At 42.0% G+C, this 24,267-nt stretch overlaps 1 protein-coding gene across 2 annotated transcripts in view; it reads right to left on the bottom strand.

The window, feature by feature from the left end:
* Positions 1-471: 471 nt before the first annotated feature.
* SLC28A3 (solute carrier family 28 member 3) overlaps positions 472-24,267 on the bottom strand; it is an 83,155-nt gene continuing 59,359 nt past the window's right edge. For both annotated transcript variants that reach the window (XM_074994170.1, XM_074994169.1), the window contains 10 exons: positions 21,497-21,577; positions 21,298-21,378; positions 20,126-20,251; positions 19,050-19,180; positions 18,001-18,169; positions 15,507-15,704; positions 9,933-10,014; positions 8,251-8,349; positions 4,033-4,156; positions 472-807 (listed from right to left, as the gene is read on the bottom strand). In XM_074994170.1, the coding sequence (XP_074850271.1) occupies positions 687-807; positions 4,033-4,156; positions 8,251-8,349; positions 9,933-10,014; positions 15,507-15,704; positions 18,001-18,169; positions 19,050-19,180; positions 20,126-20,251; positions 21,298-21,378; positions 21,497-21,577 (1,212 nt within the window). In that variant the 3' untranslated portion in view covers positions 472-686. The remainder of the gene's footprint in view (positions 808-4,032; positions 4,157-8,250; positions 8,350-9,932; positions 10,015-15,506; positions 15,705-18,000; positions 18,170-19,049; positions 19,181-20,125; positions 20,252-21,297; positions 21,379-21,496; positions 21,578-24,267) is intronic.

Raw genomic sequence — 24,267 nt, 5'->3', positions numbered from 1 at the left:
AAGCGACTATCATAAATCCCAAGAAAATAATACTAATAGAAGTGGCTTACGGTCTTGACATAGCCACGTAAGGGTAAAAATTTAGTGCGCTAACAGGCTTGCCAAAAACAGGTTTTTAGATTGGAAAAAACAAAGGGTTTGAAGTTCTTATCTTGGTGTGCGAGTTAAGCTTGGTATGGGAATCTCAGCCAACAATTTTCTCAGATTTTCATGTTTAAATGCTTCATTTTAGCTTTGTAGTAACATCTTTGGCATTAACATGGTCTTGTGCTGTGGAAATATACACTCGGAGCTATACAAGAAGTAAAACCCATGAAAATGTTTTCAGGCAGACTGGCATAACCAATCATCTGAAAAGAAGAAAGCCTAAATTTTCACACATATACTTTTCATTTTTAGAAAAAGAAAATTCTTCACATTTTCTCTAAATACCAAGTAAAACCCCAGATTTCTAAAATATAGAATGGGTTTATTATGAAAAGGCACAAAATATTTTGGTTTGCTCTGTCAATTAAATCTTAACACATTTTTATAAAATATATACAGCCAGATGACAAAAATGAGCCTGTTCTCCCAAAAGAAGGATTTCTAATGCTGACAGATCATTCTTTCTTTGCATGGTTAATTCCAGTGTTCAGGAATCACAGATGTTCTCTTCCAGCCTCTTAGTTATGACTAGTCACACTTCAAAATAATGGAGTGGTCCAACTGCAATTAAATGTGGGAGATTCCAGTATTTGACAACATCCTCTCAAGGAGCTTAGGCTGTAGTTTCCTTCTAAGAAGATCTCTTGAGAACTGTTTGCACTGGTGAAGAAGGAATTAAAGAAGGAAATCAGCTCTATTTTCACGATATACATATTTTGGCCAGGGGATTTAGAATGTTAAACTATCATACTTAAATGGGATTTAGACAGTTCTAAACCCCTGCAATGCTAAAATGACCATATGCCTTGATTTTATTGGGGCAGTCCTTGTTTTCCATATGAAATCCCTTTTTCCAAGGAAATTCCGGAACACCTGAAACACCCCACTGTTTCATTTAATCAATCAGATGGTTTTTAAATTCAATTTCCGTATCACTGTACTGAGTAGAACGTACTTTGCATTTACCAGGGAGAAAGAATCAAGGAAAATCAGCTTTCAGTGTGGTAAACATTGTTGGGAGTGATGGGAATATGCCAATGAGTGAGGACTCTAGCCGACCTGGTTTTTTTTTTTTTCTTTAGTTTTGTTTTGTTAAGTGATGTTAGTGACATCTATTCATCGTTTTATGATAAACTCATTCAGAACACTAAGGTATGGGACAAACTTGTCCACTCCAAGGCTACGTGTACACTACAGTGATTTTTCAGAAGTGCTCTTCCTGAAGGACTTCTTTCAAAAGAATTTCTTTCAAAAGAGAGTGCCCACACAACCCCCGCTCTTTTGAAAGGACCGGCCAGGGATCAAAAAAATCAGGTGCCGTGAAGACTGCTCTTTAAAAAGAGCAGAGCGGCTACACACATTTTCTTTCAAAAGAAGGCGCTCTTCCTGAAACGAGAGTGGAAGAGCGCTTTTGAAAGGAGCACTGCACTCTATTTACTTTCGAAAGAACGCTTTGTGTGTGTAGATGCTCCCTGGGACCTTTCGAAAGAACCCCCTTCTTTTGAAAAAAATCTTTCAAAAGAACTTGATAGCGGAGACACAGCCCAAGTAACATACATTCAGTCAGAAGCCATGGCAATGGCACCAACATACTATTTCAATACCTCCCATCCTGCACTTTTATATATGAGTTTCTGCAACCATAAAAGTGTCACCATAAATTAAGAGTACAGGGATTTGATTTTGATAATATGGTCACCAGTCCCATTGAGTATGCAATATTGAAAGTTAGTTCTCATATAAAGGCATCCAAGTGAAAAAAAACATAATTAGAAATCTCAAAACAACAACAAAAGTAGAAAATTAATGTTAGGATGTGACCTAGATTTGTATTAAAAGAGAAAATTTCAGCAGGAAGTTTAAAGTTGCCACAATACTGCAGGATGCTCTGCAAGACCGCATTCCCAGAGTCTCACCTTCAGGGACAGGAATGAATAGCAAAGACTGAGACAAAGTGGCATTCAATGATGTAACATTTACATCAGGTAAGGAGCTGTGCCAGAGAATACAGTGGGGCTACATTACAGCAGCCCCTGCACTGCATTTATTTTATGAATTATTATTTTTTTTGTATATATTTGATCTTTTACACATTTGTGATAACTTTCCTTAAAAGATTTAGAGGGACAAAATAAATAAAGATATGAAGTAAATAAGAACTATATTAAGTCATGTTTATTGAAGTGTTTCTATGATTTATCCTGAAGTCTGGGTCAGTCACCACTGAAGTTATACCAGTGCTACATCCTCCTTCCCCCAAAGAAACCTCTAGTGGACAATAGAGGGGGAACAGAAAACGCCGTAAGTTTCCTTTGTTTTACATTTGTGAAAGAGCAAGAAGTATTAGACCCTTGACCCTTAACAGATAATAAATTTATTGTGGATGCGAAAGGAAGGCACAACCATTTGAATAAAATATGTGCCTGCCATAACTTAAAAAACAGACTTTTATTCCCTCGTGTCTTAATCTAAACTTGGTTTTAATATGCTCCCTATTTATATAATACCTTTGTTTACTTTGCTAAATCTTTTATGGCAAGTTATAAAATATACAAATTTATCTCAAGAACTGTTTTGGTTGAAATTCATACAATGCTTTCGAAATAAAGTATGTTCTTTTGTTAACCAGACTCAGAGAGTTGAAGGAAAAGATCCTGCTCTATCTCAAATATGTGGTTATGGTCATGTACTGTGGGAATTCAAATACAGTAGAAGCTTGATTATCTGGCATCCTTGGGGAACAGAGATTGCTGGATGATCAAATTTTCTGGTTAATGAGTGGGGCTGCTGGCCCTGCAGCTACTGATGCTGGTTAACAGAACTTGCTGGTTATCTTGGCAGTTATCCAAGTGCCAGGTATGGGGTGACCATCCATCCCATAATGGGTGGGATGGTTCCATACCCGGGATGTTAAAAAGGCGTCCTGACTTATTTTTTAAAATGGACTCATTGGGCCCTCCCCGACTAACCTTTTCTGCCAGCAGCTATGCAGGCGCAGCTGCTGGGGGGAGTCACTTCCCTGAGACTCAAGGAAGTGGGGGAGTGTGGGTGGCTGCCGCTTCCCCAGGGTTCTCAGGGAGGCTGGCAGCTGCAGCTTCCCTGGGGCTCACCGGTGGCTGCCGCTTCCCAGGCACCGCTGGGGGTTGCCGCTTCCCCAGGGCTCCCAGAGGCTCCAGGGGAGGACCGGCAGTTGCTGCTTCCTTCCTGGCTTCCCTGTCTGTATTTGGGACAGGGAGATAATGGTCGCCCTAGCCAGATAACAGGCATTTACTGTTCTTAAGGTTTTAGTAGTGATAGCAATCAGCCCTAATCGTAACCCAGGATCCAACAATAATCAGACTTTGGAGAGGTCTTCTTTGGCATCAAAAAAGGGACAGCCAAAACAGTGCTACAAATGAGGTTTCCAGGTCTAAAAATCACTTGAATTTCAGGGAGTTTCACATTTTGTTCTGAACTTCTCAGCTGTCTTATCTCTATTTGATATCTGATAGAGAGGAAATGCACAACTACAAGAAAACAAAATAGGTTTAAAATTATAAATTTCTGAGGTGTGCAAAGTCATCTGCAGCCAGTGGTTGGAGACAGACCAATATATTAAAAATAAAAGGATCCCGAGTGAGTGAATAAATTCCGTGTGCTTTGGATTGTAACTCTTTCATAGCTCTGGGGCACCACAGGCACTGTTCTGGTTATTTACATTTACAAAATGTTATTTTGGCTCCAGAGCAATGTCTGTGGGCACTGGTATTTTTTCTATGTATTTCCATTATTTGTGCCTTAATTTACCATCTTTTCCCTATAAGTTTGATTTGAAAATACAGGAGCCCTCACAAAAATGTGACTTCACAGAATCAGTATGAGACCAAATGCAGCACTCGTAAGTACCTGTTAAAGAGATCTTGGCAGCATCCAATTACTTTTGTGATGTTACTTGGCAAAGTTGTTGCATTGAAGGCATCTTCTAATAACGTGTGGCATGGAACCTCTGCAACAGATACAGATAATATTCCTGGAAATTGAATACAGAGGTGTCAGTTTCCTAAAATGATGAAAGAAAAAATGTGTGTTCTTACCTCATGTTAACAAGACAAGTTGTAGGTTAAACTGGCATTAGTAGGTCAAGATAAAGGTTAATGATCATGAAACTTCAAAATGCCTTGTCTTCATTAGGATTTTTACCTCATATTAGTTACTTCATGTTCTCTAATACAAGGTAAAAATATTCTTATTTCCTGAATACTGGGCGTAGGACACCACACTAAACTCAAAGAAGAGTGATGTACAGTTTCTCCCAGCTGTACCATATGACACACAGTACTGCTGAAACAGAAGATGCCAGATTCTGGGTGAAGCTCATTGATTTCAGACACATCAAATCATTGAGCTGGAAGAGACCTCACGAGGTCCTCAAGTCCAACCTCTCTGGTCAAAGTAGGACCAACCCCAACGAAATCATTCCAGTCAGGGCTTTGCCAAGCCAGGACTTAAAAACCTCTAATGATGGTGATTCCTCCATCTCCCTAGGTAACGCATTCCAGTGCTTTACCACCCTCTTGGTGAAGTAGTTTTTCCTAATATCTAACCCACACTTCTCCCCTTCTCCCACTGCAACTTGCAGCCATTGCTCCTTTTTTTTTGGGTCATCTGTTGCCACGGAAACAGCCTCTCTTCATCCTCCGTGTAATCTCCCTCCAGGTAGTTGAAGGCTGCTATCAAAACCCACTCTTGCTCTTCTCTTCTGTGGACTAAATAACCCTAAATCCCTCAGCCTCTCCTCATAATCCACGTGCTCCATCCCCCTAATCATTTTTGTTGCTTTCTGCTGGACTCTCTCCAAAGCATTCATGTCCTTTCTGCAATGGAGAGGGGTGGGGGCAGAACTGGACACAGTATTACAGATATGGCCTCACTAGTGTCAAACAAAGGGGAATAATCACTTCCCTAGATGTACTGGCAATGCTCATACTAATGGGCCCATCAGTCTTCTTGGCTTCAAGGGCACATTGTTGACTCATGTCCAGGTTCTCATCCACTGTAATGTCCAGGTTCTCTTCTGCAGAACTGCTGCTTAGCCATTTGGTCCCCAACGTGTAGCAGTGTTTGGGATTCTTATGTCCTAAGTGCAGGGTTCTACACTTCTCGTCAAACCTCATCAGATTTCTCATGGTCCACTTTGACTAGGTCACTCAGGAACTTATCCCTACCCTTCACTGTGTCTACCTCTCCCTCTAGTTTTGTGTCATCCGTGAACTTGCTGAGGTTGCATTCCATACCCTCATCCTGGTCATTAATGAAAATGTTGAACACCACCAACCCCAGGACCAACCCTTGTGGTACTCTGCTTGATATCAATCACCAACCAGATATTGAGCTATTGATCACAACCCATGGAGCATGATGATTTAATCAGCTTTCTGTACATCTTAAAGTCCATTTATCCAATCCATACTACTTTAACTTGCTAGCAAGAATACTCTCAGAGACCGTATCAAAAAGCGTTGATAAAATCCATTAATATCACATCCACCACTTTTCCCATATCCACAGAGCCAGTTACTTCACCAAAGAATGCAGTGAGGTTGGTCAAGCAAGATATAACTTTGGTGAATCCATGTTGACTCTTCCTGATCACTTTCCTCTCTTCCAAGTGCTTCAAAATTGATTCCTTGAGGATCCCCTCCATGATTTTTCCAGGGACTGAGGTGAGGCTGACTGGTCTTTAGTTCCTCAGATTCTCCTTCTTCCCTTGTTTAAAGATAGGCGTTACATTTACTGTTTTTTCCAATCATCCAGGACCTCCCCAGATTGCCAGGAGTTTTGAAAGATAATGGCCAATGGCTCTGCAATTACATCAGCCAACTCCCTCAGCACCCATGGCTGCATTAGATCCAGCCCCAGGGATCTGTGCATATCCAGCTTTTCTAAATAATTTTTAACACGTTCTTTCCCTAACATGTTCTTTCCCATTGCTTTTGCAGCTTTCGGCATAAAACTTAACTTTTTCTAAGCATTTTCCAAAATATAAAACACACAGGCATAAACTGGTACGAGGAGAACAAGGTTCATTCATGTTTGTGTGGTTGCAGGACTTGGTTTCATGTCTCTATAGTCTCAGAAAATGTATTACCATAAATTACTTGGATCTCAGAATTTACTGTAGGCATAAGAAAAGCATTATCTGTGCAGGAGAGGTTAGAATATAGTCGTCTTGCCATAATAGATTTTAGTGTATACAGAATATTTGCCTATGGATATTCTGAGTTTTTAATCAGTCCAGGACCTACAAATTACATTATTGGCTAAGGGTTTCTAGTGCTTCAGCTTTTTCATGCAATGTAAAGCTGTCATTTGTTTAACTCAAAAGAGCTGTGGAACTCATGTAATGTCAAGGGTACTAATTTCATAGCTTTCAAAAACAGAAGGAGCTACACAGGCCCATACTAGGAAAAATGATAGCCTTAAAAAGTGGACTTTTCTGACTTGGGACTTGATCTGTATGCACTGTTTTAAATCATAGAATTATAGAATCCTAGGGCTGGAAGGGACCTCAGTAGGTCATTGAGTCCAGCCCCCTGCCTGATTGTAGGATCAATCCCATCTAGACCATCCCAGACAGGACTTTGTCTAGCTGGGTCTTAAAAACCTCTACAGATGGAGATTTCACCATCTCTCTGGGTAACGCATTCCAGTGCTTCACCACTCTCCTAGTGAAATAGTTTTTCCTAATATCCTACCTCCTCCTCCTGCTCTGTAACTTTATACCATTGCTCCTTGTTTTGCTATCAGTTGCCACCAAGAACAGTCTCTCTCCATCCTCTTTAGAGATCCCCTTCAGCAAATTGAAGGCTGTGATCAAATTGTTCCTCACTCTTCTTATCTGCTAACTAAATAAGCCCAGATCCCTCAGCCTCTCCTCATAAGTCATGTGCTCCAGTCCCCTAATCACTTTCATTGCCCTCTCCTGGACTCACACCAGTGCATCCACATCCTTTCTATACTGGGGGTCCCAGAACTGGATGCAGTACTCCAGATGTAGCCTCACCAGTGCTTAATAGAGGGGAATAACAACTTCTCTAGATCTGCTGGAAATACTCCTCCTAATGTACCCCAATATGCCATTGGCCTTCTTGGCTACAAGGGCACACTGCTGACTCGCATTCAGCCTCTCATCCACTGTAATCCCCAGGCTTTTTCTGCTGCACTGCTACTTACCTAATCTGTCCCCAGGCTGTAACAATGCTTGGGATTCTTCTGTCCCAAGTGCAGGACTCTACACTTGTCCTTGTTGAACCTCATCAGATTTCTTTTGGCCTAATCCTCCAATTCATCTAGGTCACTCTGGACCCTATCTCTAAACTAAACTAAAGCAACATGAATTCTTTGACTTTGACAATGACAGTTCAGGATATTACATGGAAATTGCAAGGGGGATAGTCAGAAAGAAAACTATGGTAGAATTTAATCATAGCTGATTTTTTCTGGAAATCTCACTAACTGGCTAATAAATTAATCCCTTTGGTGGTGTGATTCTTGATGTTACATCCTGTTTTCATTTTCTCTCTGAGACAATACTTTTTTTGTAACTCACGACTCAATTTGAGACTTTTACCCACATTTCGATGGGATTTTGAAAATAAAGAGCTAGTTTCTGATCTCACTTAACTGGAAGAGCTGTACTGAATTCCCTGCTGTGACTCCTGATTTAGCCCACTCTGAGAACAGACTCAGGCCCACTAAAAAGAAAAGTACTCTACTCCCTCACTCCTACTCTTGTACTTCTTTACCTTCTAGTTCCATATTAAACCATCATAGGGATATATGGGAGGGCTTATAAATCACCTGTAACCGGTAATTATCGTTTTACTAGATGTATCAGTAATTGGAGGTCCACTAACAATTTTTAAGATCAATAAATTATCTGTAAAAGACAAATGAGGCAAGGTCTTTTAATATGCCAAATTTCAGAAGCTCTCCCTCGTGAACAATATTTAACCCTCTCAAAGCCAGGAGTAGATATAACTAAATAACATGTTGGGGAAGTAGTGTACTAACACACTGACACCTTGTGGTCATTTAGAAATACTACATATTTATGCACAGTACCTGCAATGCAAGCTGTCATGAAGCAGGCAACAGTACCAGCAATCATTGCCCTAAAGGCGCTGTCAGCAATGTCCCTTTTTTTGGAAGGAGCCATAGATGCTTGGAAGAAAATCAGAAACATCATATAAGGAGAGAAGGAAATTTCTAGAAAGCATATCCTCTAGGAAAGCAAATTGCAATCATGATACTGACAGATCGGTGCAAATAAAATAAATCTGGTATTCTCAGAGGGGTGTGCAAATGTAGAATAAATGCACATTTTCCTGTCTACTAAAGGTCTCAGTTTTTCTTTCTACTAAAACCTGAGCTGCAAATAGAAAAAAATCTTGGTTCCATTTACGCAAACAATATGTGCAGAATACTCTACTGAAACTGGCTAATAGGTACCATCTTCACTCAACCCACTTGTTTTCCCCTTGTATCATTTTATACACTCATTGATCTCTGCTCATCTCTGGTGCCTTGGCATGAGCTATTCCAGGGGTCGGCAACCAAAATAGCAAGAAGAGGTATTTTTTTTGAATTTGGTAAAAACGCAATAATTCAAGAGCTGTAATGCATGGGGCTTAATAAAGACAGTACTTAATAAATAATGTCAAACCATACTTTTTGTAACCCAGATTTTAAGAACAGCACACACACAATGATTTGTAATGCAATACATGTTTACTGAAGGTCGCTCACAAACTTTTTACATATTCTATTTCCTCATACTTCATGCGTTCCTGACTTGCACTCCTGCACCCACTTTCATTATACCAATTTTACTTCACATTTAATTTAAGTTTTCTTTCTTAACATATGTGTTGACTTTACAGCAGGAATGCCGCAAGCCTCCTTTTCAAAATCGAGACTTTATTAGCAGCACGATCAAAACACAGATACCGTATCATATCCCACAATGCACTGTACATATTAAAAGGGGAGTTAACCAGCATTTTGAGATCACATGTTGTTTACTATTGTTCATTGTTGGAATTTTAGACGCTCACCATTTATTGAAAATAATCAGGAGGTTTTTTTTTTTTTTTTTTTTTTTTTAAAGCTTTGCAATTACAGCATTGGGAGCCACAAAGAGCTACAGGATGCAGACCTCTGCGCTATTCTCAGACAACAGAGCTGTCACAGAACCCCACTGAAGACAGGAGACCATCTGTATGGGATCAGGTAAGACTATTTTAAAAAGTTCATTTTTAATTTTGTGATACTCCCAAAGAACAGGGAAGTTGGAATTTGTTTATCAACTGATTCTCTAACGTGGCATTCTAACAGAAAACAAACCAATATTTTCCAAAACACCAGCAAGAATACAACCCACCGCACGAAATGATTTATTTTGTACAAAGCCTGGATGCTGACTGTCAACAGTCATGATGGTAGGGAACAGTGGCAGAGGACTGCCAGGGTGTAGGAATGCCCTGAGCATGATCCCAGCCACAGGGACTGCCACAACTGCTTTACACAACCCCAGGACCCACTAAAGAAGGGGAGCTCTTTGGTGATTGGTTTATTTAGGCTTAGGACAGCTTTATGCTGGGGGTGGAGAGAGAGGTAAAAGCAGCCCGAATGCAGCTGAGGGTTAGCAATGTGGTAAAGTTCATCAAGAATGTGTCCCACACTGGAGTTTTTTTTGGATTATATGTGCAAAAATTGTGAAAATGAGAAATACACATTGTTCTTACTGAGTCCTCCCATCACGATTCCCAGAGAACCAAAATTTGCAAATCCACAGAGGGCGTATGTAGCAATGGTTTCAGAACGGATCTACAAACAAACAAACACACACACCTCAGACAGAAAATTAATTACTCAGTAGTGTGAAAATTTGCACGATACAAAATTACTCAAGATAGTTAAGTCCAAAGCGGAGACCCACAAAGGGATCTCACTTTGCTGGGTGACTGGGCAATGAAATAGCATAGATGGTGCTGATAAATGTAAAGTGACACAGATTGGAAAATGATCTCAACTACAACGAGAACTTCTGTGGCACCTTATAGACTAACAGATATTTTGGAGCATAAGCTTCCATGGGCAAAGACCCACTTCGTCAGATGCTTTTGTGAGCAAAGACCCGCTTCGTCAGATGCATCTGTTATTCTATAAGGTGCCACAGGACTTGTTGTTTTTGAAGGTACAGACTAACTCAGTTACCGCTCTGATCTCAACTATATATACAGAACAATGGGGTCACATAATAAGTTCACAGAGGACAATGCTATTTGTCAGAATGGTTAGGGACGCAAGCCCATGGTCATGGGTGTCCCTTTAATGTCTGATTGTAGCAGCTGGAACTAGGCCTCATAGGATAGATCAGTCAATCATTGCTCTGTCCTGCACATTCCCTCTGAAGCATTTGGTATTGGCACTGTCAGAGACAGGAAACTCGGTGAGTTAGACCATTGATCTGACCCCGTATGACCATTTTTATGTCCTTGAAATAATTCAGAGCTTTGGTTTATGGGCTTCACCTGTCCATTGCTGACTCACATAACTAAGTGATGAAAAATGCACCCCTTGGTTTAGATGGAGCACTAAAGACAAGAAAAGACTGAGAGCTAAGAGCCCTGAATTCTCTCAGTCCTGCTCTGCCACTATCACATTCAATAGGCAGCTGCAAAACATTGATAAGTTTATCTAGAAATTTGGATATTCATGCACTTCTAGGGGTTCTGTGAGGATTCATCAGCAGCTTGTTGCACTTCTTGAAGTGCTATATAAAACTCTAAAATGTCATTATTATTTATTAGCAGGTTTAATTGAACAGAATTCCAGCCTGAGACACTACAGAGAAACACACTCTCAGGAGCTGTTCCCCCTCCCTCTGGGCTGCCAGAAATAAGATCATTTTGAGAGGTTCCCTTAACCCTAAAGCCTCTGTGTGTTATCTGGCCCTGCCTGGTGTGTGTGTGTGGCGAGGTGGGGAGGGGGTAGTGGAAGGTGGCTCAATGAACTGCTGTCCCCCACCAGTCTGGGGCCCGATTGCCACAGGTGCCAAGGGAAGCTCCCTGGCCTGCAGACTCCACCCCTACAGCTCCCATTGGCCAGGAATCACAGCCAATGGAAGCTGTCAGGAGCAGTGCCTGCAGGTGAATGTAGGGCAGTGGAGGCTGTATTGAGCCTGATCCCAGCCCTGAGTCCCCTCTGGCATCCTAAATCCCTAATTCCCTCTCACAATGCACACCCCACACCCTGGCCTAGCTCTGAGCTCCCTCCTGCACCCTAAGTCCCTAATTCCCTCACAGATGGCCTGGGGGAGGGAGTTAAGGCGCAGGAGAGGACTCAGGGTTGGGGGCAAGGGGTTGGGGTGTGAGGTGTGGGTCAGATCTCCAGAAGAGTTAATCTGGCTCTGTTCACCCTCAGAGGCAATTTTGCTCTTTTTACCCAGTATCTGCACCATGTAACTCTTTTTATCCAAGTATTTGCACTATGTAACTTCTCCCATCTAGTATACTGCATGCAAAGTATTAATGATACAGCATACAGTATGGCAAGATCAATTGGATTACACCCTATTGTTCTGTGCTGCAAACTTCAGTATTTCTGTCATTCTCCTTAAAGTAAACAGGTTAACAGGGGCTGTATAGGTTAGGATTGAAAATCCCAGAGGGTTTGATTATCCAAACTAGTTTAGGGCCCCTGAACTAGCTGGAAATGCTGCACCTTAGCAGACATTCATTCTGTGGTAAGGCAGGTGATGGTGTTTGCTGAAGAATTCCCCCAGGAGCACAAAAGGAGCACGTGTAAACTGTTATTGAGGCTCCACTGGACTCTCAGGCTGCACCCCCTGGCTGGCCTTGTCCACACCCTGCTTCGTGACCAATGGCATCTTCTTTTGGGACAACACTTTCTCTCTCTGGGCCTCAGAGCAGAGAGAAGTCTGCATTGCTTTCCATTTCCACAGGCTCAGAGCCTCTTTCCTCAATGGACTTTACACCCACAAGAGCCACTTGAAGGGTATATGATAGCTGCCTTGGGGTCAAACTAGGCTACAGTCCTTGAAGAAGCCAACCTACCTGAAAGATAGGGGGAAGCAGGGAACGTGAAAAACTTCACTCCCTGCATCCCCTTCCCCATTAACTGCTTCCGAAGCCCACACTGATGTCTGCTGAGTGCTCTCATAGGTTTCCTGTTTATTAGCAGTTCCTTTGTTTCTGCTCCTGCAGATAGTTGTAGTCATGTGGCAGGTATGCAGGAGAATGCTTGTCTGCTTTCTCTAGAAATGGCTTTGTGTCCTGTCATTTACCTGCCTTCGCTTGTACTCTCCTGACTTTGAAAAACAGGAAGTCTTGTTATAGGCTGTGGGTGGGGCGGGGGAGGAGAAATCCAGGAGTGAAGTGGTCCCTTTTCTTTCTCTCTGAGCACACACATGTATCTTTATTGGGGTGCAGAATATTTTTTTGTTTTTTAATCAGAGGCCATTGACCCTCTGAAACAAAAAATCAATCAATTGTGGACCATACTCATTCAATCCAACTGCAGAGAGAGAGAGAGAGAGAGAGAATGAGCGAGGGGCTGGGCTTCCTTCTATAGTGGAGTGAGCTGATGAATGCAGCTGCAGCCCTGTGGCCCAGAAGCGTCAAGCCTCAGCACCCCCACAGGCAGGTAAATTGAATGTTTGGCCCTCAGGTCAAATGTAAAAGAGCCAAATGCCAATAGTTCCAGCCCTCAACCGAGATGGGGTTTGAGACTGAATAGAAGTTAAACATGAGAACCGTAATATTGTCATGTTCAAGTGATCAGGTCACAGTTGAAATTGCTAATGCCACATCCAGCTTCTGCAATAACCTTAATAATCCTAACAAAAAAGCAGTCCAGTAGCACTTTAAAGACTAAAAAAATAATTTATTAGGTGATGAGCTTTCCTGGGACAGACCCACTTCTTCAGACCATAGCCACACCAGAACAGACTCAATATTTAAGACACAGAGAACCAAAAACAGTAATCAAGGTGGACAAATCAGAAAAAAAAAATTATCAAGGTGAGCAAATCAGAGAGCAGAGGGCCAGAAGGGGCAGGGGGCGGAAGCCAAGAATTAGATTAAGCCAAGTATGCAAAGGAGCCCCTATAGTGACCCAGAAAACTCCAATCTTGGTTCAAACCACACGTTAATGTGTCAAATTTGGATATAAAAGAGAGTTCAGCAGCCTCTTTTTGAAGAGTGTTGTGAGAATTCCTCTTCAGTAACACGCAAACTCTTAAATCATTAACAGAATGGTCCACTCCATTAAAATGCCGGCTAACAGGTTTGTGGATCAGGAGTGTTTTTGTGTCTGTTTCGTGCCCATTAACTCTTTGTCTAAGAGAGTTTGAAGTATGTCCAATATACAATGCATCTGGGCATTGTTGGCACATGATGGCATATATGATGTTAGTTGAGGCACATGAGAATGTGCCCGTGATTCTGTGACTAATCTAGTTAGATCCAGTGATGGTATCTCCAGAATAGATATGTGGACAAAACTGGCAGTGGCCTTTGTGGCAAGGAAAAGTCCCAGGACTGGTGTTCCTGTGGTATAGGCTGTGGTTGTTGGTGAGATCCTCATAAGGTTGGGAGGCTGTCTGTAGGAGAGAACAGACTTGTCACCTAAGCACTTCTGGAGTGTGGCATCCTGATTAAGGATAGGTTGTAAGTCTCTAATAATTAGTTGCAGTGGTTTGAGTTGGGGGCTGTAGGTGACGACCAGTGGTGTTCTGTTCTTGGCTTTTTTGGGCCTATCTTGGAGTAGCTGGTCTCTGAGTGTTCATCTGACCCTGTTTGTTTGTTTTTTTTCTTCTTCTTCTTCTTCTTCTCCCAGTGGGTAATTCAGGTTTATGAATATTTGGTAAAGATCTTGTAGAGTTTGGTCTTACGGAGGATGAGGATTCTTACCAACAGCCACAACAGGAATTTTCACAACACTCTTCAAAGAGAGGCTGTTGAACTCTCTTTTATATTCCAATTCGACACATTAACACATGGTTTGAACCGAGATTGGAACTTTCTGGGTCACTATAGGGGCTCCTTTGCATACTTGGCTTAATCTAATTCTTGGCTTTCACCCCCTGCCTCTTCTACCCGTCTACTCTCTGATTTGCTCACCTTGATAATTATTTTTTTCTGATTTGTCCACCTTGATTACTGTTTTTGGTTCTCTGTGCCTTAAATATTGAGTCTGTTCTGGTCTGGCTATGGTCTGAAGAAGTGGGTCTCTCCCATGAAAGCTCACCTAGTAAATTATTTTGCTAGTCTTTAAAGTGCTACTTGACCGCTTTTTTGTTTTGACAGTATATAGACTAGCAAGGCTCCCTCTCCGTTACTTAATAATCCTATGCACGAAGGGGACATGTCCCTCTCAATGCAGTTGCAAAACTGGTGCAGCCCATCCCTGCTTCTCTCCCTTCCCCCCTAGCTTTGCATGTGGTTGCGTCACTAATTCCTGGCTCTGCCACTCTCTCCGTCTGAGACCTTGGGAAAAATCTTTCTACATCTTAGCGTCTCCTGCGTCTGCATCTGTAAAATGAGGTTGATACTTATCATACTCAAATCTACCTTCAGCGAGGGAGCATTATACTTTGCAAAGGGCTTTCAAGCCTAAGGGTACAAATTCTTATATGAGTGCTGTGCATGATGGTTTTCTCATGTGCGGATCTCGAGCTCTTTACTAAGGAGAATTAGTTTGATTCCCTGTATGAAGTTCTTAAATTCTAGAATTAACCAGGCCTGACCTGACATTCTTCCAGCCTAGGGTAGCATGGCAAGGCCAAAGCAGGGGCTGGAGGAGGATGAACTTCAATAACTGAGGTCCATTGGGGAAAGATAAAAAAGAACAGGCTTTAATATAAGAGAAAACATCATATTAATGTGCAATATTCATCCATATTGTGATTTCCCTAAAATCAGTGGCACACCATCAGGTTAAGACTTTGGCTCAGTAAATCACTGGACTATAAAACCAAAACAAAAAAGCAGTCAAGTAGCACTTTAACGACTAACAAAATAAAATAATTTATTAGGCGAGGTTTTGTGGGACAGACCCACTTCTTCAGACCACAGCCATATTGTCAACCTCGATTACTGTTTTTGGTTCTCTGTGCCTTAAATATTGAGTCTGTTTTAGTCTGGCTATGGTCTGAAGAAGTGGGTCTGTCCCACGAAAGCTCATCACCTAATAAAATATTTTGTTAGTCTTTAAAGTGCTACTTGGTTGCTTTTTTGTTTTGGTAGTATATAGACTAGCACGGCTCCCTCTCTGGACTATAAAATGTTACTCACTGTCATATATTGTTTCGTGCCACCAATGTACACCGGCCCACCTTTCTCCCGCAAACGGATCAATGCTGAAAGACGCTCATAAGCCACAAATTCATTGAAGAAAGTCTTGTAGCCTAGGAGTCCACCGACAATAAAACTGTCTTCCCAGTCTACCCCCATCATAAAAGAAAATGGCATGAAGACATAAGCACAAATGACCTGCAAAACATACAAGACAGAGAGGAGGGCCAGGCGCACCAGCCCAGCCCAAATGTTTGCTATCACAAGAGAAAACATTGATTGAAGAATGAAGGTGTCCGCTAAATTCTTTGGAAGAAACGTCTCTTTTTTTTAAAATAAAAGTACATAAAAATAGTTCTTTGTATCTTGCTGCTCTCTCTGTCTAGCAGTCTGGTGATTTTTTTAAATGGTAAGATCCACCTGAATTACTGCAAAAGGGGCAATTTAAGGCTAAGATCCAGCCAAAGTGCTTAAGCATCTAGTTTAATTATAGGCCTCAGATTACACACATGCATAAAAGCTTTGTTGGATTGCAGCCTAAAATGGAGGCCATGGTTCAGGGGACCGGCAAGAGAGATTAAGGACTAATTTCTCTGCGGACATATTCTGGTGTAGCTACACTGAGAAAATAACTTTTGAAAATATGTTAACTGAGATGTTTTAATTACACTTTGACCACCACCTGAGAAAGACAAACAATTTGTCTACGTACAAAAGATGTACAGCTTTAGTTATACTGGTATATAAAACTGGTATGATCCCTTTTTGTATCATTATAAAGTGCTTGTAGCAGTATAGCATATTCTTGTACAGGAAGAGGGACAAGCAATACAAGTAAGAGGCACCTTTATTTCAGTACAACTGTGCACATTAAGCTTGTAACTGTTTTGGTGAAAAAAAATCACTTTTCTAACCTGTGTTCCCTCTCATTTTTTCCACCCTTGAAAGGAATTAATTTACTTATGTGCACTAATATGGAGGTGACATGACACATATCTCCTATGTATTGGTGCACAAAGTGAAATTCGTGGTGGGAGTAGGGTCAAGGCATTCTGGGTGTGGGACAGGGCTCAGGGCTGGGGCAGAGAATTGGGGTGCTGGAGTGTGAGGGTGCAGGCTACAGGGTGGAGCTGGGATTGAGGGGCTCGGGGCTGAGAGGATTGGGGTGCAGGCTCCGGGGTGGGGCTATGGAGGAAAGGTTTGGATTGCAGGAGTGAGGCTCCAGGTATGTGGAGGGGCTTAGGGCTGGGGGCCTGGGGTGCAGGAGGGTGCTCAGGATCTGTGCTGAGGGTTGTGATGCAGGAGGGGGGGCAGGGTCTGGGGTGAGGGCGTGGAGTGGGATCAGGGATGAGTTCTTTGAGGTGCAGGATGGTGCTAAGGGCTGAGGTGGGGGCTGAAGGTGAGGCAGAGGGTTAGGGCTTGGGCTAATCTGGGTGGCTGCCTTCTGAGGCTGGCAAGGAGGGGCCCCTTTTCCTCAGCCACAGCAACTCCTTGCTGGGGTAGGCAAGGAGAGGCTCCCTTCTGCTGGCTGGAGCAGCTCCATGCTGTGGCCAGGGGGGAGAGGAGCCTCTAGACTACCCCCCAGCAGCTTCAGGGCTCAGGGAGAGATTTTTCCCCCATTGCAGCCTTGAGCCCTTGCATGTGGCTTAAAGGGAAGCTATGTGGCCACGCACCTTAGGGGGAACTAAGGTCTAACCAAAATCCTAACTTAACCCGAATCAAAATAATAGCTGTACCTGTACAAAACCTGAAAGTAGATTAGTCCAGAGACAGTCCCATTCAGAAGCCTTTTAGCCCAGCAAAATGATACAGGTATGTCTTCTAACTAAAAATCTACAACTCAGCTAATGCATTTTTTAAACACAACTTGGTGGAAATTTGGAGCTTAGTGCTGTTCAATGCCACACCCATTAAACCAGTTTCTGACACACATTATTTTCCCTGGGGGAAAGCTGGTCTACACTACAGAGTTAGATTGCTTGAGCTATAGAACAGAACCACCCCTTCCATCACTGTAGTTAATGGCTACTTACAGTGCTAATGCTGGGCTTCTGCACTGTTTCTAGTGTAACATAACTCTCCTTCAGAGCTTTGCCAAGGCTAAGGATAAAAGATTCAGTGCAGTGGTCTGAAGCAAAAGCCATTGTGGGTGTTTAGCGAAGTGTTAATTATGTGGCTGGTGCATGCAAAAAGCTCTTCTGATTTCTCTATTCATTGAAAGTAACTGTGATTAGATGAGATTAGAGCTAAAGCAAATGCACTCTGCAAAAAATGGCAGCCTCTTTGGGGGTGAATTCATAGACAATGATAACGATAGAAATATGTACATTGCATCAGCTGTTTTTCACAGACTATCCTGTGTGAGCTAGGAATTAAAGGAGTAGTTCTTTTAAAAAGGAATACATATTTAAACAGCTAATGTTTGATTGAAAATCACTGGCATTTTTCTTTAAGAAAGATAAATCATGAAAAAAAAATGTTACGAGGACAATACCTCAAAGTTCAGCTGTGGGTAGTTAAACATATTCCCCAACCAAGACAGTGCTGAATCAACGAAAGACAGCAGAGCAAGGAAGGCGATGAGGTTCACAGCAATATTCGCCACCAAGGGGATGGAGGCAGAGGCACCCTGACTGGCAGCTTCCAGCAGGTTTTTTGATTCTCTTTACCAAGGAAAACAAGAGAATTTGAAAACTAGAGAGACATTTTCCAGTTCATGGACAAGTTGAGAAACAAAGTTTACACTATAGTTGATGATAAACTGTTTAAATCACTGGGCACCCACTTGGTGCTCTCAGGAGTTCTGGAGGTGGCACAGAGGGGCCATAGTCTGAATGAAGACACTAAGAGAAATTTTGGCAGATTCATAATTCCTCCCAAGGGACCCTAGGAAATGACCCCCCCAAGGATGCCATCAAGCTTTGCTATCATTGGAAAGAGGGGAACATGGTCCTCATTCTTTCCCTGGCTCTTTGGGGCTTTGATTCAAGGCCTATGGCAGTAGGCTGTGGCAGTCTTTTTACTGACTTCAGTGAACTTCAGATCAGGCTTGACTCATGCTTACAGGATGAAGGTGTAGACGCTATGCTCACCACAGAGGTCAAAGTCAGGCCTTATAGAAGTGCAAGCTGACGAGAAGGGGCTCCTTGCATTTCCTGCTTCTTTGCACTCCTCCACAGGGATTTTCTTGATCAGAAACTATATGCACTCAATTATCTGATTTTTGTATGTGAAATAATCCATCGATCTGCACTTTAGCTTACAGGCATTTAGTAAGTGCTTTCAAGTAAAGCAAAGGTGACAACAAACAAACAGGAAAAGATTCTGTAGAATGGCACCGGACCTTTGCAGTTCTGTCTCTGCGAAAATGCCAGTGGGACAACACCACTTCTGTTCAGCTAGATCTGTTTGTTCTTTGAATGAATTCAGAAACTATTTCCTTTCGGCTTCCTTAGTGTCATGTGTGCAAATTAGGTTGTACAGTTCTCATCAACATGCTGTCTGAGCACCTATACTGCTGTTTTTAGGCATAGATCTACTTACCCCTTCTCCATTTTTATACCACTCTTCAGAGTGATTTGGGGAATTTTAGTCTCAGGCCAGAAGAGTTTGGAGATAGCCAATGATGCTGGTGCCGACATCACAGAAGCAGCAAGTAAATGGGAGGCTGAAACCTGCAATTCCAGATGCCAGAAAATAAGCTTTGGTTAATTATCTCAACAGAACATAGAAACAGAAAAACATTCCAGAGGAAGGCAATGAAAATCATTAGATACCATGGAGGATTTTTCATACAAGAAGAGCTTGAAAGAACCAGCATTGCTTACACAGGAGAAAAGTAAGCAGTGGTAGGACACAGGGATACAAAATGGAGAAATGCATGGAGGAGGACCATCCATTTGCCTTTAGTGACAACATTCTTCCCGCCCTGGTGTTAGCAAGTGCCAGATACACAAGTGGACCGGAGAGAGGAAGAGTAGCGCTCCTGAGGGTGACGCCAGCCTCCAGCAGCAATGCCTCCCAGCTGCAGAAGCTGCAGCAAAAGCAGCAACGGGGGAGTCACAGACTCTTTAGCCTCAAAACCCCTGCGGAGCAGGTTACATTCATCAGCTGGAACTCTGGACACTCTTTCCTTCTCAGGTGTTTGACATGACCTCCTCCTCCTGCCTAAATGCTTTCCACACTCTCCACACAGCCTCCCCTGCCTCTTCAATCCCTCCCTTCGCTCCGTGTCTTGCAGGCCTCCCTTCTCTTTCCTAATCTCTCGGTCCTATTAAACAATTTCCCTCATTCTGCCCCCCTGCCCCATGTCTCCCACACCACAGGCACCCTTTAAGTGTGGTGGGGTGGTGGTTCTGAAGCTCCTAAATGCCTCTTAACAGGACAAATCTCTGGGTTTAGTCTTCCACACACACGAAGGTAGATAATTCCTCGTGGTAATAATGGGAATTACACATATGAATCTTTGACACACTGAGGGACACACATGTAGACCCATTATTGGTCAGGAATCTCAGCTGCACACATCCCTTTGATTCAAAGTGATGTTTGAATTTGAATCCAGAGTAACTTGAAGAATCCAGAATCATTTGCATTTTCGAGGATTTTCCCCTCCTTACCCCAAAAGAAATATACGCTCCTAAGACACTGCCAGCGATGGTTGAGAACCCTGCAGACATGACTGAGTGGAGTTCAGATATGGTAGCATATGGTAAATAAGGTCTCACTAGAAGAGGAGATTCTGTCTGAAAATGAGAAGAAACAAACACAGTCAAAGGCATATTTGGCGTATAAAACATCATAGAGTGATCAGTTTTTTTTATTAATTAATACTATATTCAGTTCAATCACAGTGTCAGTTAATTTTTGTGCTGATGAGTGCTCTGAATGTGCCTGGGGCTCTCTCAAGGCTAAGTCTTGTTTTCCCAGGGGAGCAACTGTGTCAGACCCCCATCTTTGACAGCTGACAGTCATTTTTTGGTTGCTTCAGTGTAGTGGTTCTTAATCTTTCCTGCTGGGCCAAATCTTTGCACGGTTGTCCCCTTGTATTATTTTTCTGCCATGCTCCCTCCTGCACTTTTCTGTTTCTGTTCACTTTCCCCCATCCTTACCATATTTCCACTTTTGGTTTTCTTTTTTTTGATTGCTTTCTATTTTCAGACTAGTCTAGTGCTCTCTTGCCAAGGGCCTTGTCCCCCAGTTTCATAACAGAGCTGCATGTGCAAACTTTAGTGCAGCCTTCAGAATTTGCCTGGTTGTGTGTTATTGGTGATTTATAAACAGATGAAAATCTGAGTTTCTAAAAACAAGCACCAGAGCTGATGCATTACAGTTCTAACTTCACGTACAAGCAGAGGGCCTGGGACAAGGTGTGGCGGCCCTGGCTCCATGCCTCCAATAGGGGTAAAGCCTTGGATGGAAGGTGGGGGGTGGTAAATACAGTAAGCCCTAAGCACTGCTTGGAGCATGGCACAAATCCCCCTCCCCTGACAAGCTATGTGGAGCAGTAGAGTGATGATCCTGCAGCATTTCAAAGGGGCCCAGAGCTCTTGGCCACTGGTGCTGCTACTGTGGCAGTGACAGTGAGCTTTGGGCCCATCTGAAATGCTGGCCCCTATGTAGTTGCCCTCTTACCCCCACTTCCTGTTGGCGGGCTTGCACAGCATGGATGTTCACTGTAAACAGAAGCTCCTTTAACAGTGGTATTTCACTTACCACTGTCCAGGATTTCTGTCTTTTAATAGGTGGCTGAGCTAAGGGTGCAAACATATTTTTCTATCTTATAACTCACCTGTCCCACAAATATGTTGCCAGCTGCTACCAGGGACTCAACAGGAGATGTTCCCATGGTAATTTGCATTACCCAGCCTACCTAAAAATGATAAATATTAAATGAAGAAATGTCACAATTTGACTCTATGGTTGCAGCAGTTGTGTAATAGTTGAATATCTCAGATAAAAAGCATTGACAAAATTCAGTGCCGTGGTACCTTTTTAATGAGCCATTGCATGAATCCAATATGGTAAAGCATAGACATCACTGTGCTGAAGAAAACCACTATTGGCAGGACCTAATTTGGAAACAAAATAGATTAACTAAAAAATGTGAAGAATTTTTTGCTCTCTCTCTCTCTCTCTCTCTCTCTCTGTCAAAGAAAGGTCCAAAGTCTTTGAGATACATTCCGGTTTTGAAAACTTTTAAAGAGCTTGCTAGCTCAATCATCAAACCTCAGCTGTTGATTTCAGGAATTGTTTTACCCTTGAACTCCTAGAATTGTTTTCCATATACATGTGTTGCATTTGGATGAATTGCTTTCCATGGATCTGGATGCTTTCCAGATTAAACTCTGACAGTTTTGAAACTTTCACAATATATTGCAGGTTGGCTGCAGCTATGTTTAAAGCAGTTCAGTAATCAGTCATTTCACTTGCTACTGGACATTAACATCTGTAAATATCTGGATCAAAATTCTGTAAACTTTGCATGTTTGAGGTCTGGGGTTTGGTGGATCTGCACTGCAAAGTTTAGATCTGGACCCAGACTTTTCCATTGCTATATGGGAATATAAAAATAGCTATATCAGGTGAGATCTGGTCCTAGCCAGAATCCTCTTTCAGATAGTAGCCAGAGACAAATGCTTCTGGCACATGGAGATTTAGGGGCACCCAGAACATGAGGTAGCATCTCTGAACATCTTGGCTAATAGTTATGCATCAAACCATTTCCCAGAGTTACCTAATTTTTTAAAAACCCTTTATACAGGTAGTTGTCACAAAATCCCAACAGTGAGTTCCATAGTTTGCTTATGTGTTGTGAGAAGAGTTTTACTTCTTTTCAATCTGCTGCTCATTAATCTGAGTGACTCCTTCTTCTTATGCTTTATGAAGTGATAAACAATACACCCCATTCACCTTTTCCACACCATTCATGATTTTATAGACTTCTTTCTTGTCACCCTTTAGACAGTCCCAGTCTTTTAATCTTTCCTGGTATGGAAGCTTATCTATTCCCCTTCTCTGCACCTTTTCCAATCCTATTATCTGTTTTGAGACTTGGTGATCATAACCACTTGTAGTATTCAAGGTATGGGCATAACATGGGTTTGCATAATGGCATTATGTTGTTTCCTTTTTCATTAGCTATTCTTGTCCTAATGGCTCCTAACATTCTGTAACTTTGTTGACTGCCAGTGCATATTGAGTGAATGTTTCCAGAGAACTATCCACAAGGACTCCAAGATCAGTTTCTTGAGCGTTTACAGCAAATTTAGACCCCCGCCCCCCGATTTTGTGTGTATAGTTGGGACTATTTTTCTCCAATATGCATCACTTTGCCCTTATCAACACTAAATTTCATCTGCCATTTTGCTGTCTGGTTTGAGAGATCCTTTTGTAATTCTTTGTAGTCAGCTCTGGGCTTCACTGTTTTAAGTAATTTTGTATCACCAGCCAATTTTGCTGCTTCTCTGCTCCATCCCTTTTCAGATCATTAATGAACATGTTGAACGGCACATGTATTAGTCAAGAGCTTTGGGGTACCCTGCTATTTAATGCTTTTCTTTGTAGAAATCGACCATTTATTCGCACCCTTTGTTTCCTATCTTTTTAGCAGTTACTGATCCATAGGAGACCTTCCCTCTTACTCCATGACTGCTGAGCACACTCAAGAGCCTTTGGTGACAGACCTTACCGAAGACTTTCTGAATGTATAAGTACACTGTATCCATTGAATCACTTTTGTCCACATGCTTGTGGGCTCCCTCAAAGCATCTAATTGACTGGTGGGGCCTTTACAACATCACTTTTGATGCTCTTGTTCTGTGTCTATGAGTAAAAGGATTGATCTTGGTGTGGATCTTTACAGAAACATGGAGAAGATAAAATATTTAGGATCAGTTCTGTATCTGTTTCCTAGAAGTTGGAGAGGTTTTTGGATCAAATGTTTTGTTTGGACCCATGTTGACCTAACATTCACAAGATCAAGGGCAACTTCTTAACAGACACCACTTAATTTAACTGTTAGTATGTGTTATTAATCTACAAAGTCCTCTTGGCTGTGCTCTGCTGCCCCTTATAAAATGCCAATTATGTCACTGTCAGATGCTTGGAGCTTTGCAGCAGTGACCAGAGTCACTGAGTGCCTTCAAGGTAAATTCACAGGGATATATTCACTGTATTGCAGTGAAAACAAAGGAAAAGAACTTTCTTTAAAAATATGGTCTAAAACAATCATAGATGCAGTGAGTAACACATGCAGGTTGTACAGCCTGGAAGGCAACTGGTTTTTTTTTTTTTTAAATCCTGAATTAAAATTGTATCATTTGTTATGTGTATATCTTAAAACACACAAGAACTCAACATTTCTATGCTAGTATGTAATAGGTGAAAAAACCTCTCAGGACAGGTTCTTGATAAGCCAGAGAGATTAGTAATGTTTAAACTAATGCCTCTAAAGCCAGAAAGCATTTTAATTGTGCAACTGGAAGAGTAGCAGTTAATTAATGAAAATAAACATGAGAGATACAAAAATCCAATATATCATTTATCAATAAATTCATTTCTTTATTCTCCAGAGAAGAGTAACCACCATAATTTATACTGATGATATTCCAAAAGTACCTCCCTCAAAATAGATTTATGTAGTTCATAGCCAGAAGTGCCTTTGCTCTTCAAAAGAACTACTATGGGGATGTTTTCTCCTAGAGTGACCCTGTTCCTCTAATATAGTTAAACTCTTGTCAGCTGACAGACAGAAGAACCT

This window comes from Carettochelys insculpta, chromosome 5 (assembly GCF_033958435.1).
Source record: "Carettochelys insculpta isolate YL-2023 chromosome 5, ASM3395843v1, whole genome shotgun sequence".
In the NCBI taxonomy this organism is placed as follows: domain Eukaryota; kingdom Metazoa; phylum Chordata; order Testudines; family Carettochelyidae; genus Carettochelys; species Carettochelys insculpta.
The sequence above is the reverse complement of the archived record's forward strand: the minus strand, read 5'-3'. Positions and strand labels throughout refer to the sequence as shown.